The sequence below is a fragment of the Brachyistius frenatus genome, unplaced genomic scaffold, assembly GCF_029030835.1.
Source record: "Brachyistius frenatus isolate BFR_SWC_R1_liver_20210118 unplaced genomic scaffold, ASM2903083v1 Contig_42, whole genome shotgun sequence".
NCBI classification, from domain to species: domain Eukaryota; kingdom Metazoa; phylum Chordata; class Actinopteri; family Embiotocidae; genus Brachyistius; species Brachyistius frenatus.
In genome coordinates, this window is record NW_027210641.1 from 2,546,945 (window position 1) to 2,562,924 (window position 15,980).

The following is a 15,980-nucleotide window of genomic DNA, read 5'->3' on the forward strand; positions in this document are numbered from 1 at the left end:
GCCTTCGTCGTTACTATTTGTTACTATGAATTTGAATACTCTGTGCACATCAAGGATGGCATCAGGATGTTGAAACTCTCGAAGCGCCCCGTTTTTCATATCGATACCGGAGGAGAAAATAAAGAGAATGTTAAGTATGACAAATGTTGGCATCTTCACTTTTTAAACATCACCCATTCCTGAAAAGAGTTTGGAGAGATTGTCTGTTTAGATATTCAAACACTGAAAACGCTCTTTGTCCCGTCAGGATGAAGCAGTTAGTTATATTTCTACTCAGCAAGAGTCTCCAGGAGAGGAAAAGAAAACGTCACACGATATGTGGAAGACTCTGCTATGCTGACTATTGTTTCTCAAAGTGAGAAAATAGGAACGAGATGACTGGACCAATGTTTCAAGAAAGACACTGACTTATCCATTTTCCCTCCATTGCCAAAACAATATAAGAAAATGGAGGTGCTTTCAGGTCACCTCTTTGGTTCAGCCATGTGATGAGTAGAAAACCCCGGCACCGACCACCACACAAACTAAACTGGGAGAAACATTGTACACACTGTAAATGAAATTCTTCTCAATGTTGGAAACAGCTGGATCCTAGAAACAGCTACTTGCAGCTGAGTCATGGTTACAAGAAATGCATCTCAGTGCTCTGCGGCGAAAACTGAAACTTTTTAGTCCTTTATATCAGATTGTTTAACAACCTAAAGAGTAAAGATACAGAACTGTGATGATGATTTTGTTTTTACTGAAAAAAAGATCAAAACAAACAACAAAAGAGAGTAACATAAGGCGAGGGCATATTCCTTTTTGTCGTTTGTCAATTTCTCTTGCGGCAAATTCTTGCTCATTCAAAATGTACGCATGAGTCACATGTCGTTATTAAAAATCATGTCACTGCAAATTTTTATGCTCCGTGGAGTTAAAATCCGTTGAATTAATTTTCTGTTTAATTGGCGTGTGCGTGTCTAAGTGTGTGTCTGTCTGTCTGCTGCGAGTCGAAGGAGCTTCCTCTAAGTGGACATTTTGCCTGGCCTGTTCTTTTAGGCCCCCTGGGGCTATTGTATATTGCAAGAGGAGCAGCAGGGGTCGTCTTTGTCCGGCTGGGCGGCGTAGTCCATCTGCCGAACAATCTCAGCGAACAGTTCGTCTACCATGGTTTTGCTCTTGGCCGAGGTCTCCATGAACGGGCAGCCCCACTCCTCGGCCAGCGCCTGACCTTCGCTGGACGATACCTCCCTCTCGCTTTCCAAGTCCACCTTGTTCCCCACCAGGATCACAGGGACCTTCTCGTACCTGAGGACACACACAGAGACCCACATCAGGTTGACAGACGCACTCAGAGAAAACGCGATGCTTCAGAGGTGGTTAAAAGCAATCAGGGAATTTTGTGCTTTAAAAGACGAGTGATTAGCTTTTCAGAACTTGGGATTAGCACGAGCTTGATGCGACAAAGGCAAATAATTGAGCCGAGGAAATCAGCCTTTGCACATTAAAATCATTACAAATTACAAGTATTTAATTATCTATAAACCACAAAATTCATTTCTGTGTGGCATCCTATTAAAATATGACCATCAGGTCATCCAACAGTCTTTCTGACAGGGAAAACAATAGATGTTCCTGTTGAATTCATTTCTTTTTTTAAACCTACTTCTGCCTCCTTCTCCAAAAGGAGGCTAGCAGCACTGAACAAAAGGCTGGGAAGCGTCTTGATCGGGTTTCTGGTCTATTATAGGTCATAAATTCATACCCTTGAATCTGAGAGTCAGTAAAACAGACAAAAAAAACTCGTGGCAATTATTCTCCACAGCATCAATTTAAGTGTAATTAAAAGAGACACAGATACGAGTGCGTGTGTGTGTGTAAATGTTTGTTGATGTAATGATAAATAAATATGACATAAGTTTAAAAAAAAAAAAAAATAGTAACACAACAGACAATAGTCACACAACCGTCGTCATTGTTATTTACGCAGCACATATAATTACGACAAAACTCACAGCACCATTAAGTCATCTCACATCTATCGGCTTTAAAAAGTTTAAGTTTCAGAGTAGCTGAATAAAGACTAATGACATATCTCTGTGCTTCTACTTATGGTGACTGCATTAATTCATAATAGTGATGTGACTGCGTTGCTGCCTTTGATCGAAACACTAGTTGTACTAGTGCCGACTGTGCAGCAGGAAAATGTACACGATAACAAGCAGCGCTTGGAGCTACATGCTCATGTCAGCATCCTAACATGCTCAAAATGCTTTCATTTAATGAGTGTAATGTTTACCATGATCGCCATCAGCAGGCCAAAATACAGCTGATGCTGGTGGGAATGTCAACAGTTTTGCAAATTGTTGGTCAAACACTAAATTACCAGACAACTTACATTTTTTGAGATGATGATTGGTGCAATATTAATGTCAGGAGATCAACAGTCATTACAGTCCATCCTGAGGGGGATATAAAAGCCTGTTTCAAAGGTCATCGTAATCCTTTGAATAGTTTTGGTGACATTTCCCTTAAAATCACAAATGTCAGCCGCATTGTGGCGCAAAGAAAAGCCGGCCGATCACCACAGCCATTAGTATTCATCCTCTGGGAACCATGAATACAAAATCACTATCCTTATGACAATACCATTTTTGTGCCAATAAATTCAATAATATGATCAGATGAAAATAAAAGTTTAATAATATCATAAAGTGTGCTTTTTATTTTTTTTTTACTGTTAAAATGCAATTAACAGTTTTTCGGGTTTTTTTTTGCAGTACGAAACAATATTTTTAATCTGGACAGAAAAGACTAAGAAAGAATCCAAACATTTTTATTTATAGGATCCAGGTACATTTTTGTTAAAACCTGAAAAAAAAAAAATCTAAATCGATGACAATTAATCGATTCGACATCTCAACATCCCCAACAAGACGTGACAACTTGACAATCACGTAGAACTTGTTTTCTAAATGACAAAATAAACCTGTCTGTTTCCCACCCACCGACTAGCAGCTTCAAAAAGCTCCGCTGGGTGCAAAATGTGGGTTTTTTTTGTGGGTGGAAGCAAAAACGGAAAAGAAAAAGAATATGTTTTTGAAAGTGGTTCTACTTTGGCGTCTTTCGCCGAGGGAGGATCAAGAACCCGGGTGGTATCCTGTTGCTGCAGCGCTGCCCACACAAACCGCATGTAAGCACCACGTCTAAAGTCTGACCCAGAAGAGAAGCAGAAATGGGTAGTCGAGCTGTGACCCCGCGAGGCTAGGAGGTGGCCAGAGTCCTTTGAGCTCTGAACTCTCTGCCATGTTTCGTGTCACTGTGGAAGTGGACTACTTAAAGGACAGCCAGAGAAGACGGTCAGCTAAATTAAACAGGCCGATGCTCTATAATTACTGACCGGAGCAGCCTGGATGCAGTTTCACCGGTTCTAATCACTCCATCGGTTTTGATATCGGGGAACATGGCGGGCCTCTGAGGCGGTTTGTACACATCAGAGGAGATGACAAAGCTCAGACACATCAGAGAGATAGCAGATCTTGTGCATTCACATGCTTTAAACAAAAGGTTGATATTCCTTTCATCCTCATCTCTTTGCAGCGCTAGACAGGAAGCAGTTTCCATCTGTTGGAGCCGTCGTCTGAACCGAGTTTAAATGTCCTTGTTCATGACACCGAGCAACAAAGTCAAATCTAACCCGAACACCCATCAGCATCATTAAGGTTTTCAAACGCTGCTCTCGCTCTATGAAATATACATGCTTCTAAATTATTTACAGTTAACAAAAAAGATCCTCATCCGTGTTTGCTGTAGTAACTGGTATTCAAGGAAATAGCTAAAGCTGGAGACACGAGGAGACTTGCAGGAGCAGGGACTGTGATAGTTTTCCAGGTCAAGCAGCCTGAGCGTTTCTCAGACGTTATGGGCTGCAGGTTTCAGCGTTAAATAAGCTTACACTTGCCGACTTTGATCTACTCATGAATACATTATCCAGTGAACTTTAATCTCAACTATCCTGTTCTGTTCCCAGGATAAGCTCAGCAGCCGAGAGGAACTACCAGGATTTAAGAGTCGATCTCGGAGGTCGGTTGGTGTGTGACCAAAAGTATGATAGTGTTCCTCTCTGAGCTCCGAGGCAACTTGAATGAGAAACTACATCTTACGCTTCCCAACTTTAACATGCAGCGTGCAGCGCCCGGGTCTCATTCACTGCATTCCTGGTGCCAATAAAAACAGCAAGGCCGTGATTTTCCACAGAATTACTGTGGACCACATCTAGTTGGCGGTAGGTTGTGTTTGCCTTGAACGTTAAATTTCCTTTCCCACCTCCACTCAAAAAAATGCTAAACATAGTTCTGGGTGAGTAGACTAAAGGGCGGGACATTATAGCTGCATCCATTTAGCGGAAGCCACAGGGGGCTCTGTGTTTATTTGGGGGGAGAAAAGGGGGGGGGGGATTAAAATGAGAATTAACTATGATTATCATGTGTATCTCAAACAGCAGGAGGAACTGAAGCAAACCCAGTTCTTTAAAGTCATATTAAACACTCGCCTGTGCTACGTGTTTTTTTTTTTTAATACCTGGCTGTATGCAAGTTATGCAGCTCATCATTATAGAAACAGAGCACAAAGACATCTGGTACTAAGGAGAGGGTCTATATATAGTCGTGATAACAGAGGAGAAAAGCGGCGGTCCCAGGAGGTGTGAGACGGCGGCTGCCAGGGATACCGAGGCTCCCAGGGCCTCGGCACATGGTGTCGGCCACTCTGTGTCTGGACCCGACGAGACGGATGCAGGGAAGCAGGAGTCGTCCGTTTCACACAACACATGAGCCCCAAATGGAAAATGAATTACCGAGCCTGGTCGCGTCCGTGCTGCGACACAAACCGCACAAACGGCGTGTCACGCTTTAGCCTTCGGCTTGCGAGCTCGACGCCGAAGGCACAGGAACACCCTGACTGCAAACATCCATTCGAGCTCGCCCAGACACATCGGATCTATAATGCATGATGCAGATCATCTGGCGCAGACCCTGCTGACGGACGGTGGGACCCGGCGGCCCAGGAGCCTCTGGATTTGACTCACCTTGAGGGCGAGGGAGGAAAACAAGCCGTGCGCACGGCCTCCTGTGAATAGCTGTTTTTGCAGAGGGTCTTCAGTTTAGTCAGAGGAGAAAATTCAGCTGAGTCAGACGGCAGCAAAAAGCTCCTCTCTTCTGCCATTTTAGGGCACAGAAAGATTTCATCAGGGACGTATTTCCTGAGCCAAGGATGCAATGATTTCTACTTTTTAAAATAATCAACAGTTAGAAATAAAAAGACTATTAATCAGAGATGCTACTAAAAGTCTCTTTGGGATTTCGCTGAAGGTTATGAAAACAAATGATCTGTTTCTCATTTCTAAGGATCTGATGGGCCTCTGATGATAGACACTGGCCAAGAGACGTCCAAATGTACAAGATGAATGAGTACTGAACTTGACAGTACAGTCATCCTTGAGTTTGATGTATTACTGCAGTGTTCGGCACACTACTCGATCCCTGCGGGCGTCTGACACTAATTTAGCCTCCTACAAAGTACAAGAACAAAAATCTGAAATGCAAAGTACCATTTTACTGGAAATTTGTTCAGACTGAGTCAGTTCATGAAAACAAAAGGAACACACAAGTTCACAGACTCATTTACAAGTTTTACAACCACAAAATATGACCCCTGAGATACAATCACCCCGTCCTTACACGAGGATTGTATAGATTTTCCATGATGAATATTAGACTTATCTCCCAAATGAACGTGACCACCACACAGGGAACTTTTTCTGTCTGGTGACCAACTTACTTCAGATAATTTGCCAACTCTGCATAATTTGGCGAGGATGCATGAAAAAAGTTTATTTTCTACTCGTTTTTTCTTTATATGAGGATATTGTTCTTTAACTCGCTGTGTGACCTGGTTAATTACAGAAAAGCTTTAGACCACGTATGCCTTGTTGCCTGTCTGTGTTCGTAATTGCTTGTTGTTTATTTCTTCCTTGTCATTATCCATCCTTAGACATCCACTTCAGTTCATAATGGGCCTCTATAAGAAAAGTTCACAGACATTTTTGTCGCTAACTAAAAAGCGATGTTTAACTGCAGCGCAGTCTGACACCATCCTCACCCCTTGTAAATATCAGTAGAGTTAGAGGTATATGAGACAGATGTTTATACTGTAAGTCACATAATGACTACCCTTTGTATGTTTTAAGACACACATTAGTTCAAGGACGACTCCACCAATGTGACACAAGAAACTCAGTTCATCGGGTGGAAAGAAATGTCATAAAGGGAAGTGTAGGATCCATACTGGGGCGAAAAGACTTCCCAGGGAGCAATAACAAATTTCTGGACTAACGTTACACCTAATATGTTGAAACATACAGTACGGTTTTCTACAACAGCTCTATCGCTGCTTTACTCGGCACGGGTTCGAATACAAAAAAATGCACGATAACGGCTAATCACACGGGACACGTCCCGGCTCCCTGCAGGTCCGGGGCCTCGTGGTTGGACTTGTGGCTCGAGCTGCATGTAACACACCGTGTAATGTGACACATACAGTTAGTGCACTGGACCACCTGCTGTTCGACCTGCTGGCCTGGCTTCGTGTTAAAGCCTCTGTGGTGGTAGAGAGCAGGAACGATTTCTACCTTCTTTGAAGTTGACTGGTTCAGGTTTGTATCACTGGATGACAAACTGACTTTCTAGTTGTTTATTTTGTCTGCTTAATTTACCAAACCTGCAAACTTGAATGATTTGCGTGGGGCCTTAAGTTAATCCTCTCCGCTTATCAAACAGGCTGCTTAAGATTGAACACCACCTTTGATTATCTTAAGTCAGATTTCCCCTCGATTTGAAAAGGATAGCTCGTGCTTTCTTTCTGATGCTGCTCAATAAGACTACAGCCATACTTTTAGCTCTATGTGGCACAATGCTGCTTTAAGCTATTTGCTGACGCTCGCACCCAAACTTGCCCAAAGTAGCAGAAGTAACACGTTTCCATTTAGCAGGTATAATGTTTGCCTTGTTCACCATCTTAATTCGGTGGGTAAGCATGCTAACATTTCCTGATTAGCGCCAAAGCACATCGAGTCTGATGGAAACGTCATGCAGGTATTTAGTCCTCAATTAAAGCATTTCATAAATTTGACCTTAGAATCGGGTTATATGAAAAGTCAGCAGGTTGCCAAAGTGATTAGTCTATAATTCATCCGAAGGGGGAAATGAACGTATGTAGAATATTCCACCTAATATCAACCTCATGGTGGCGCTAGAGAGCGAGTCAAGGGATAATTTTCCATAGAATTCAACATGTGGGAACCATAAATGTCCGTAACACATCTTGGCACAATTCATTCCATAGTTGTTGTGCTACTTCAGTCTGAACTAGCGGTAGATGACTGTTATTCTTAGAGACACGCTAAAATGTTTCTCCCACTAATTACAGTCCCGTATCCGGTGTTTGCTCGAACTCGTCCGAGCCTCTCTGAAACTGTGACTTTCGAAACAGAGCAGAAAAAAAACTTGCCGGTCTTTCAAAACTGTTCGGAGGGGGGTCTGAACAACAGACGAGTGCTGCTTGGGGCCCTCAACACCTCATCCTGAGTGCCAAGTCAACTGTTAAGTAATCGCTGCTGACCTTTAACTCCGTTCATTTCACAACTGACAAAGACACTGACGAAAGAGGATCTGGTCAAACTGGGAGGCTGCTGTTCTTTCGTCTGTTAATCTTTCAACCAGTTGGCACATGTACAAGCCTCGAAGTGAGAACGCCAGAATTTATAAGCTTTAAGCACAATGCCCAAGTGAGTAAATAGACATGTATCAGGAATTACAAGAGCTGGAACTATTAAAGAAATAAAAAAAATTAAAAAAATGTGCAGATGCATCAGCAACAAACAGCTCAGGACAGCAGTGCAAACACCGAGGTTCACCTTCCCTCCTCAGCGTCCTCCGACCGTGCTTCTTCTATTTAAATGCTCTGTTGGGACACCAATCACAACATTTCCCCCGTGTTCAGTTAACTGCAGCTGAAGCGAGGAGCAGCGAGGTCCCCCGGGATGTAATCACGGGCAGCCGTGGCCTCCGTGCTAGAGCTGCTCTGTGCCGCCGTCAGCGGGTCCTGAACGATGCTGGCAGGGTTCAGAGGAAGAGCGACGCACGGCGGCGCCTCCGACCCGAGCGAGTGGCGGTTCGGTCCTGGCGGGTCATTCCTTGTTTTGGCAGCGGGGGCAGCAACACGGGAACAATCTGACTGCTGAGGCCAACACAAAATCCCTTTTCACACAGTTGTTGAGCAAACGCTGCCACAGACACCTGTAACCATCACAACCAGCTCACGCAAACGCTTGTTAAAGGAAAATTCCACCCTTTTTTTTAACACATTCTGCGATCAGTCTGCGATGTTGTGAACTGCGTCTTTTTGCCGTCTCTATTTTTTTCTTGTCTTGTCTTTTCCAGCTACAGGTAGTATATGTCCTTTAAATACCTTTAAACCAGCCCCACAGGACATGCCTGACGTGTGTGCAGTCTGGCTGTGAGTCTTCAGAGATCGAAAGCGATCGCAGGTTTTTCTTACAGTCAGGATTCACAAACAGGTAAAAAGATCAAATGTCTTAATACCGCGTCGCATCATCAACGACTGTCTGTACATAAGTTGTTAATTCATCGCCTTCTAGCAAAGATGTCTCTCAGGGTAATGATAGAAATTTAGCGCAAATAAAGTCATTTTGTGTGTCATGTTTAGCCCTGATGAGATTCTTCAGTGTTTACAGTGAGGAGTTTTTCTTGGAAACCTGGAAGTTTCACTGTTACTCACCAAAGCTGTCTGTCGTCCTTAAAGTCGAACAAACAGGATCGATGCATTCCCTCCCTCACAAAGCAAAACTTTCAAACCTGCATTATTTACATACGTGTTTACTGGCTAGCAGTCCTGTCCTTCATCGCCTTCGTGGGCACATTAGTGTGTTTCTCGCCGTGCTACCGTCACCTGCACACTATTGGAGCAATGTGAAACCATCCGCTGGCATGCGCATTGAATGACTGACATACATGTGCACCTAAGAAAGTCAACAAAAAGGGTCGGAGACTCGCACAAAAACATAATGCCGCGTAGCATCAACAGTGCTGAAAAACTCCAAAGGGAATCTTTAAACTAGAATAGAAACAGGAATCTTTTTTCACACTTTACAAAATAAGATATAAGAAATCAGAAACAAACAAAACTTTGACCAAGAGCATTCGCAGCCAACTGTGCAGCTATCACGAGTCTAGTGGTGTTGACCGCACTCTGGGAATCTCTTAATATATTGAGTTACCTTTAATATGCTCAATATAAATATATTTAGCAACCAAAACTGTCCCTGACTCGCGGTCGTGGTTGTCGAATGTGTGCAGATGTAAATATGAACACGCTTCCCATGTGTTGATCTTTGATGGGTGCAGAAAGTAGAATATAAAATCACATCTTTTGTAAGCTTTGCTTTCACTTTTTGTCTCCTTTTTTTTACACCCTGTTGCACATTGAAAAATGTGCCTCTTTTAGTGTCTTAAAAGCCTCTTTCTCTTCATTGATTGCTTAATTTAAAGGGATGTCATGTGGTTCTCTCGTCTGGATGAAATACTATTCGGTGAGAAAGCAAGTCTTTCCTGTTGGTGTAGCAGTGCAGTAGGAGGTGAGTTTAACACATATAGTACATTTACAACCTTTCAGGTAAAATAAGTCTTCGTATATAAGCAGCCGATGGCAGCTTTTAATAAACAGTTTGAAGAGTCTGTAAACAAACAGCGAAGTCAAGCAAGTCTTCTCTGAGCTTCAATAAAAAGCTTAAATGAAATGTTTTCTGTTGGAAGGTCAGCCATCTTCAGCTCAGTATTCTTTCTGCACAATCAAACAGAAACTGTCTGAACAGTCAGAGAATAAGACGCCATTCAGAACAAACTCCGTTGAGGGAGAACGGCGTGCAGAATGTGGGTCACAGCTTAGTAACTGAATTAAAGACTATTCATGACCTGGCAATTTCTTAAAGGAGATGCACTATTTCCAACACAATCTTAAGTCCACATCAAGCACCGGACTCTGAAATGAACTACTGTGTGTGTCGGAGCGCGATGTTTCTGCTACAGAAAATAAATTCTGCTGTGATATTAGGAAACAGCAACAGACTGAAGTGTTGACCTCATTCTTTCATCCGGAGCCACGTATTAATAGGATTGTTTAGAAGGTGTGTTGGGAAAAAAACAAAAACAGTCTTAATCCAATTAAGTGACAAAAACTGAAGGCAGCGGACAAAAACAAACATCATCGCAAAGATTATGTTTCATTCTTTTGTGGCAGAATGAAAAAGGAAATTGGCACGTTGGCTTTACAGATTATAACGCAGCGCTGAAACATGACGGGACCGCGCTGCCCTTACCCTGAGCATCATCCAAAAGTAATTAGCTGTATCAGTAAACACGATATGAGCTGTAAGCCGATTTTAATACGCTCCTTCATTAGGCAGCCTTCCCTCTCTGGAGCCTTTTTGAGTCTTTAAACTGACTGGAGCACATCCGCTGACACCTGCAACGACTGATGAACCCACACGGGGACTGAGCTACCAAACAGTGGACAGACTGCACGGTGCGTCTGCAGCTGCACGGTGCGTCTGCGTCTGCAGCTGCACGGTGCGTCTGCAGCTGCACGGTGAGTCTGCAGCTGCACGGTCGGCCGACGGCGAAGGAGGACCAATAACACGACGGCACCACCTCGGCTAACCTCTCCCCGTGCATCAGTCGGCAGCTCACTCTGGTGACCTCATGTCTGGATGTCTGGATCTTCATGTGTAACGCCGCCGAGACGTCGGGCAATCTCGCGCCTTCAATCGTGCCGCTGGTTAATTAAACTCATGTTCTCTCTCCTCTGCAGAAGCGCGCCTCGCACCTCTTTAAAGCTGAGAGCCTCTCTGAGTCCTGGGTATTCCCGGCTGGGTGCTTCGCAGACGTCGCAGCAAACCGGCAGCTCGGCAGATCACGGAGAGTACTCGGTGCGCTACAGACCGGTCTGACGGACAGGGTGGAGAACACTGTGGTGACAAACTCGAAAGGGGAAACATTCAAAAGTCTGTGGAAACACGCTGGGACAGAAGTGTGAGGACATCTGCCTCCCTACAAGAATTGTGGGGGAGACTTGGTCCACCAAAATAAACTAGACATGTGGTCTGTCGTCTGCCCTGAAGATACACAGCATCCATTCAAGCACACTTCTCAGACCAGGCCGAGGCCCATCCTGAAACTACAGGGCCCATTAGACCACCATCATATGCCAGAAAAATCATATGCAGCATCCACACTTCACAACATGGACATTATTGTTTTCCTGCACGTCATTTCACTGACCTTTTCACTCTAATGATCTGATCCCTCATCGGCTTTATGTCCTGGAAGCTCTGCTGGTTGACCAGGCTGTACACCAATATGAAACCTTGACCGTTTTTGATGTACAGGTCCCGCATGGAGGCGAACTGCTCGGTACCAGCGGTGTCAAGGATCTCCAGCACCGAGGGCGAGGAGTCCACCTCGATCTCTTTGCGGTAAAAATCCTCTATGGTGGGGTCGTACTTCTCAATGAACGTCCCGGTGACAAACTGCACAGTGAGGGCGGATTTGCCGACCCCGCCGCTGCCCAGGACCACCACTTTATACTCGCGCATCGTGGATTAAAACAAGTCGTACAGTATTCAATCTCCGCGCGTCATTGAAATGAACTCAAAATGTTCCCGCACGAATCCCATTCACCATTCGTGTCCCACGTTGAGCGGGTTGTCAATAACACAGTCTTTGCTCGCCGCTGCTCAGCAATGGCAGAGCACAAAGACTCGGTGCCCCAAGATGGATTTCATTGTAGAAATTCCCCCATGCAGGCCAGACTCTGACAGCGAGACGAGCATCCGAGGACTGCAATTGTCCAATTATGTGCAGCTGGAGGAAGAAAATATCGCCCGATGATGTGGACCGTCCGGGTTTTCATCTGCTTAGCTCACCCCTCTCTGTGCATCATTAAAAAAACAAACTTGCTCCATCGAGGACACCAGAAAAACGCTGGCTTACACCAAGAATGAACTGCGGGCGCAATTTTTCATGCCGCAGGTCGCCTCAGAAAAACAGCACAAACTAAAACTGTTTCGACACTTAATTAAAGAACTTGCGTCTCTTTGTTTCTTTTTCACCATCTCTGGCGTGTCTCCGCTTCCCCCGCGCTCTCCGGTGCAATTCCAGCCGCCATACTCTCGGGTGGAGACCCACGGCCGCTGCGTAACCAGCCGGTCCCCGCTCGGCTCCCGTACCGGGGCAAAAAAAAGGAAAAGAGAAAGCGTATGGACCCTCCCCCCCCCCCCCACCCCCCCCCCCGTCAGATGGATGTGCGGAGCGGCCCAATGGGCGCCTCTGTTTCCCGTGAACCTGAACGACAGCAGCACGGAGGCAGCCAGTGAAACTCCGCGGTGACATTTCCGTTCATGTGTTAAAATTCCCATCATTCGGTTGCCCCAGTGACACGCAAAGAGAGCTCGTCCAATCACAGAGGCCGCTCGAGGATGTGTATCCAAGAGGAGGAAAAGGCACCGGATGCTGTTGCTATGGTAACGCTGCATTTCTTTTTTGTGTGTGTGTGTGTGTGTGTGTGTGTGTGTGTGTGTGTGTGTTGCTGCTGCCGCTCCAATTTGAGAGGGCTGTTTTAAAGCTGCTTAACCTTATAAAACACGCGAGATCGAATATTATGTATTGATCCCTGCAAATGCAAGCTTGTAATACAAAGACATTACATCTATCTGGGATGTGGGAAATCACTGTATTTACTTCCAGTGATGGGGGGGGGGGGGGGGGGGGGGGGGGGGGGGGGGGGGGGGGGGGGGGGGGGGGGGGGGGGGGGGGGGGGGGGGGGGGGGGGGGGGGGGGGGGGGGGGGGGGGGGGGGGGGGGGGGGGGGGGGGGGGGGGGGGGGGGGGGGGGGGGGGGGGGGGGGGGGGGGGGGATGAGTTACAATAAAAATCTCAGATGAACCAACACTGAATTTATAACACAAAATATGGAGCAATTCTAAGCATTACACACCACTTGCAAGTCTATGGGATGTATTGAGCTTCCGGTGGTAGCGATGAATGAAGTTTAAGTCTATCCACCTAATTTAAATGTGTGAACTGATAAACCAGATTGAGTTTGTGTTTACACACAAAAATTAAACTTCATACGTTACAAAATAAAACAGTTTACAGTGTGGCATTTTACATGACATTTATTTATTTATTTGCAATATCAGATTTTACAGAATTTTGAATTTACAAGAACAAAACTATCCACATGAAATGTTTAATTGTGCACAAATCATTTTCACAAATATTCTTTAAAAAAAAAAAAAAAAGGGAAACATTTATATTCAGGCCAGAATAAAAACCAAATGGCAGCAGCATGAGAGCATCACCAGAGGCCACAGTCTTTGATTTAACCATTCACTATATTCCAATGCACATCAAAGTCTTTCAGGGTAGAGTTTGGGTTTTGTTTTACAATCTGTAATCATGGCCTCAAACTAAACGTAGCATAACTTAAAAGGACATTAAATTCTGAATTACTGAACAAACTTAGGAACAGATCAAAGATAAGGCAAAGTTCACAAAAAGCATGTCTTCTCAGTCGTCTGACTGTTGAGAAAGTGCTGAAGAGAAATGTTTCCATCAGTCAGCCCGACTAAACATTCTTACTGTCCATATTTTTTTGACTGGGTGATGAAAAGTCTCAAACAACCTCCGCGTGCAGGTGTATCCACGACATTCAAGCTTTTTGCCAAAAGGTAACATAAACATTCAGAATGTTTTTTTTTTTTTTTTTTTTTTTTGCAGGTAAAATAAATAAGGAAAATATTTCATATTTCTAATCACAACCTCAAATTTTAAAGCAATCTCATTTTGAAAACCAAATTAAGTGTTAAACAGCTGCTGAACCACCAACACCAGACTTACTGAGTTCGTCAGTCATCAGACTTTTCGTTTGTTTTGTTTTTGGCTGCAAGATGCTAACATGCAGTGGAAACCATACAAAACACAGAATTAACATTTCAAAAATTATTTTCATGTAACACCTACAGTGTTTCACCATAGCATAATAAAGTCAAATATGTGTTACTGTGACAACAAACTCATCACCTACAAAAATACAGCTTTTAATCACTGCAACTTTAGATTGCCTCGGCAACAAACCAAACAGTTAAATGACAAACTATTGTTACACCATTCTGAAAATTACTGTTTTTAATAAAATGTGGCCTGTAAAATGCAGTTCTGTACACAAAAAGCGAATCTATGGCCTTGCTCATACGGAGGTTCGTTGTCCCTTACAGGCGACAAGGCAGCGACAAGGATGAAATGCTGTAGGCTTCTCTTTTCTCCAACATTCAATCCCTGGACATGAGACGGCTTTTCATAGGCTAACAGATCAAGGTCCTTTGAGGAGCCTTCAGCAGAGCTAAAGCCAGTTTAATAAATTACATTCATCATAAAATAGAAGAGAATACATTTTAAAAGTGTTCTGAGCTAATGTAAAACTAGTAAAATATGCAGTTTTACTCATATATTCTGTTAATAAGGTGTAGAACTTTTCACAAGGAAAATACATGAAGAAAAAAAAAAGTGAACAAATGCAATATCTCTTGAAAAGTCATTGAAGGAGAGGTTGATATTTGTACACGCCGTTTGCAAAGTAGGGAACTAAAACTTATATGAAAGATGCTCAAAGGAACGTAATGTATGTGAGAGACAATTATTCACCTCACCAGACACAACGCCCTCTCCGTCTGCTGGAAGTTTCAAACAAACATGGGTAATTGCATAATGTGGCATTAATCACTTCTTAATTCAACCCAAAATGTTGAACTCCTTAAATTCTACTTTTACAAAAGTATTTTACCTTCTTTTGTAAAGTACTTTACCATCTTAAAGTAAAACAAAAGGAAACGATAGTACGTACACACACGTTTGAGCATCGGTGAACTTAAGCGCAAGACTAAATCTGAACGGGCGTACACACAATATTAATGCGCTGTACATTTATTTCTAACATATGTGACTTAAGTAAAGTCAATTTAACCGGGTGATTTTCACACAAAGCCTTTTAAATATGCTTAGATGTCATTGCATGCACACTTCTTTAGGCACTTGTAACATTCAAATAATACAGTACTGACAAGGGACTGTAATATTAAGACTAACAGTTCACACAATTCCCAACACGCAACCCTTACAGGATCACAAGAGTCTGAATATAAGCGACTCCACGCCCCTTTTTGTTTGGGTTAACTTTCATGGCTGTGGAGGCTCTTCTTCGGAACAGGGTTTGCTATATCTGGTTGAACAAGTGAAAACTACTTACAGATTTATTATAAGTCAACCATTAACATGACCATTTCTTAAATAGCTTTTCAAATGAAGAACAAGGGGTAATTTGGAAATTGAAGTATGTGCATCAAATGGATAACACATTGTTTTCTCTCAGCAAACAACCTGTATATGCAATGCAAAGGCACACCAGGAGGTGGAGCACTGATCCAGTTCTCTGAGGGGAAAGTCTGTACATGCACCTCCCCTCAGAGCATTTTAAAGGGACATCCATGAGCCTGCCATCAAATTAATTACAATACAGAGTTTAAAGTAAAAATAAGTGCTTTCATTTAAAATAATTCAAATCTGGCACTAGATAAACAATCATTAATGTGGAAAAACGTTCTTAGTTTAAATAAGACATTCAAGAAGGAAAAAAAAAAATACTTGTTCAATATAATAATAATAAAAATGTAACAATCTCCAATATAGGACCTTTTTACACCTGACATTAACATGTACAGTCTACACACCGAAAACTGATGTCAGGTCAGATCAGTCGTCCTTTTCACTTAGAATATTTACATAATCTAAAATGGTTAGCGAGCAACATT

At 43.3% G+C, this 15,980-nt stretch overlaps 1 protein-coding gene across 1 annotated transcript; it reads right to left on the reverse strand.

Moving 5' to 3' along the window:
* Window positions 1-720: 720 nt before the first annotated feature.
* LOC138623239 (ras-related protein Rap-2a) lies at window positions 721-12,331 on the reverse strand. Its single transcript, XM_069702638.1, has 2 exons — window positions 11,397-12,331; window positions 721-1,290 (listed from the first exon to the last, which is right to left on the reverse strand). Exons 1-2 carry the CDS (start codon window positions 11,708-11,710, stop codon window positions 1,053-1,055), a joined length of 552 nt encoding a protein of 183 aa, XP_069558739.1. The 5' UTR covers window positions 11,711-12,331; the 3' UTR covers window positions 721-1,052.
* Window positions 12,332-15,980: the final 3,649 nt, after the last annotated feature.

Excerpts from the sequence above, each read along its gene's own strand:
- LOC138623239 (XM_069702638.1), bottom strand. The coding sequence starts at position 11,710 with ATGCGCGAGTATAAAGTGGTGGTCCTGGGCAGCGGCGGGGTCGGCAAA. Across the intron at positions 1,291-11,396 it reads CAGATCATTAGAGTGAAAAG|GTACGAGAAGGTCCCTGTGA; the intron begins GTCAGTGAAATG and ends GTGTGTCCTCAG.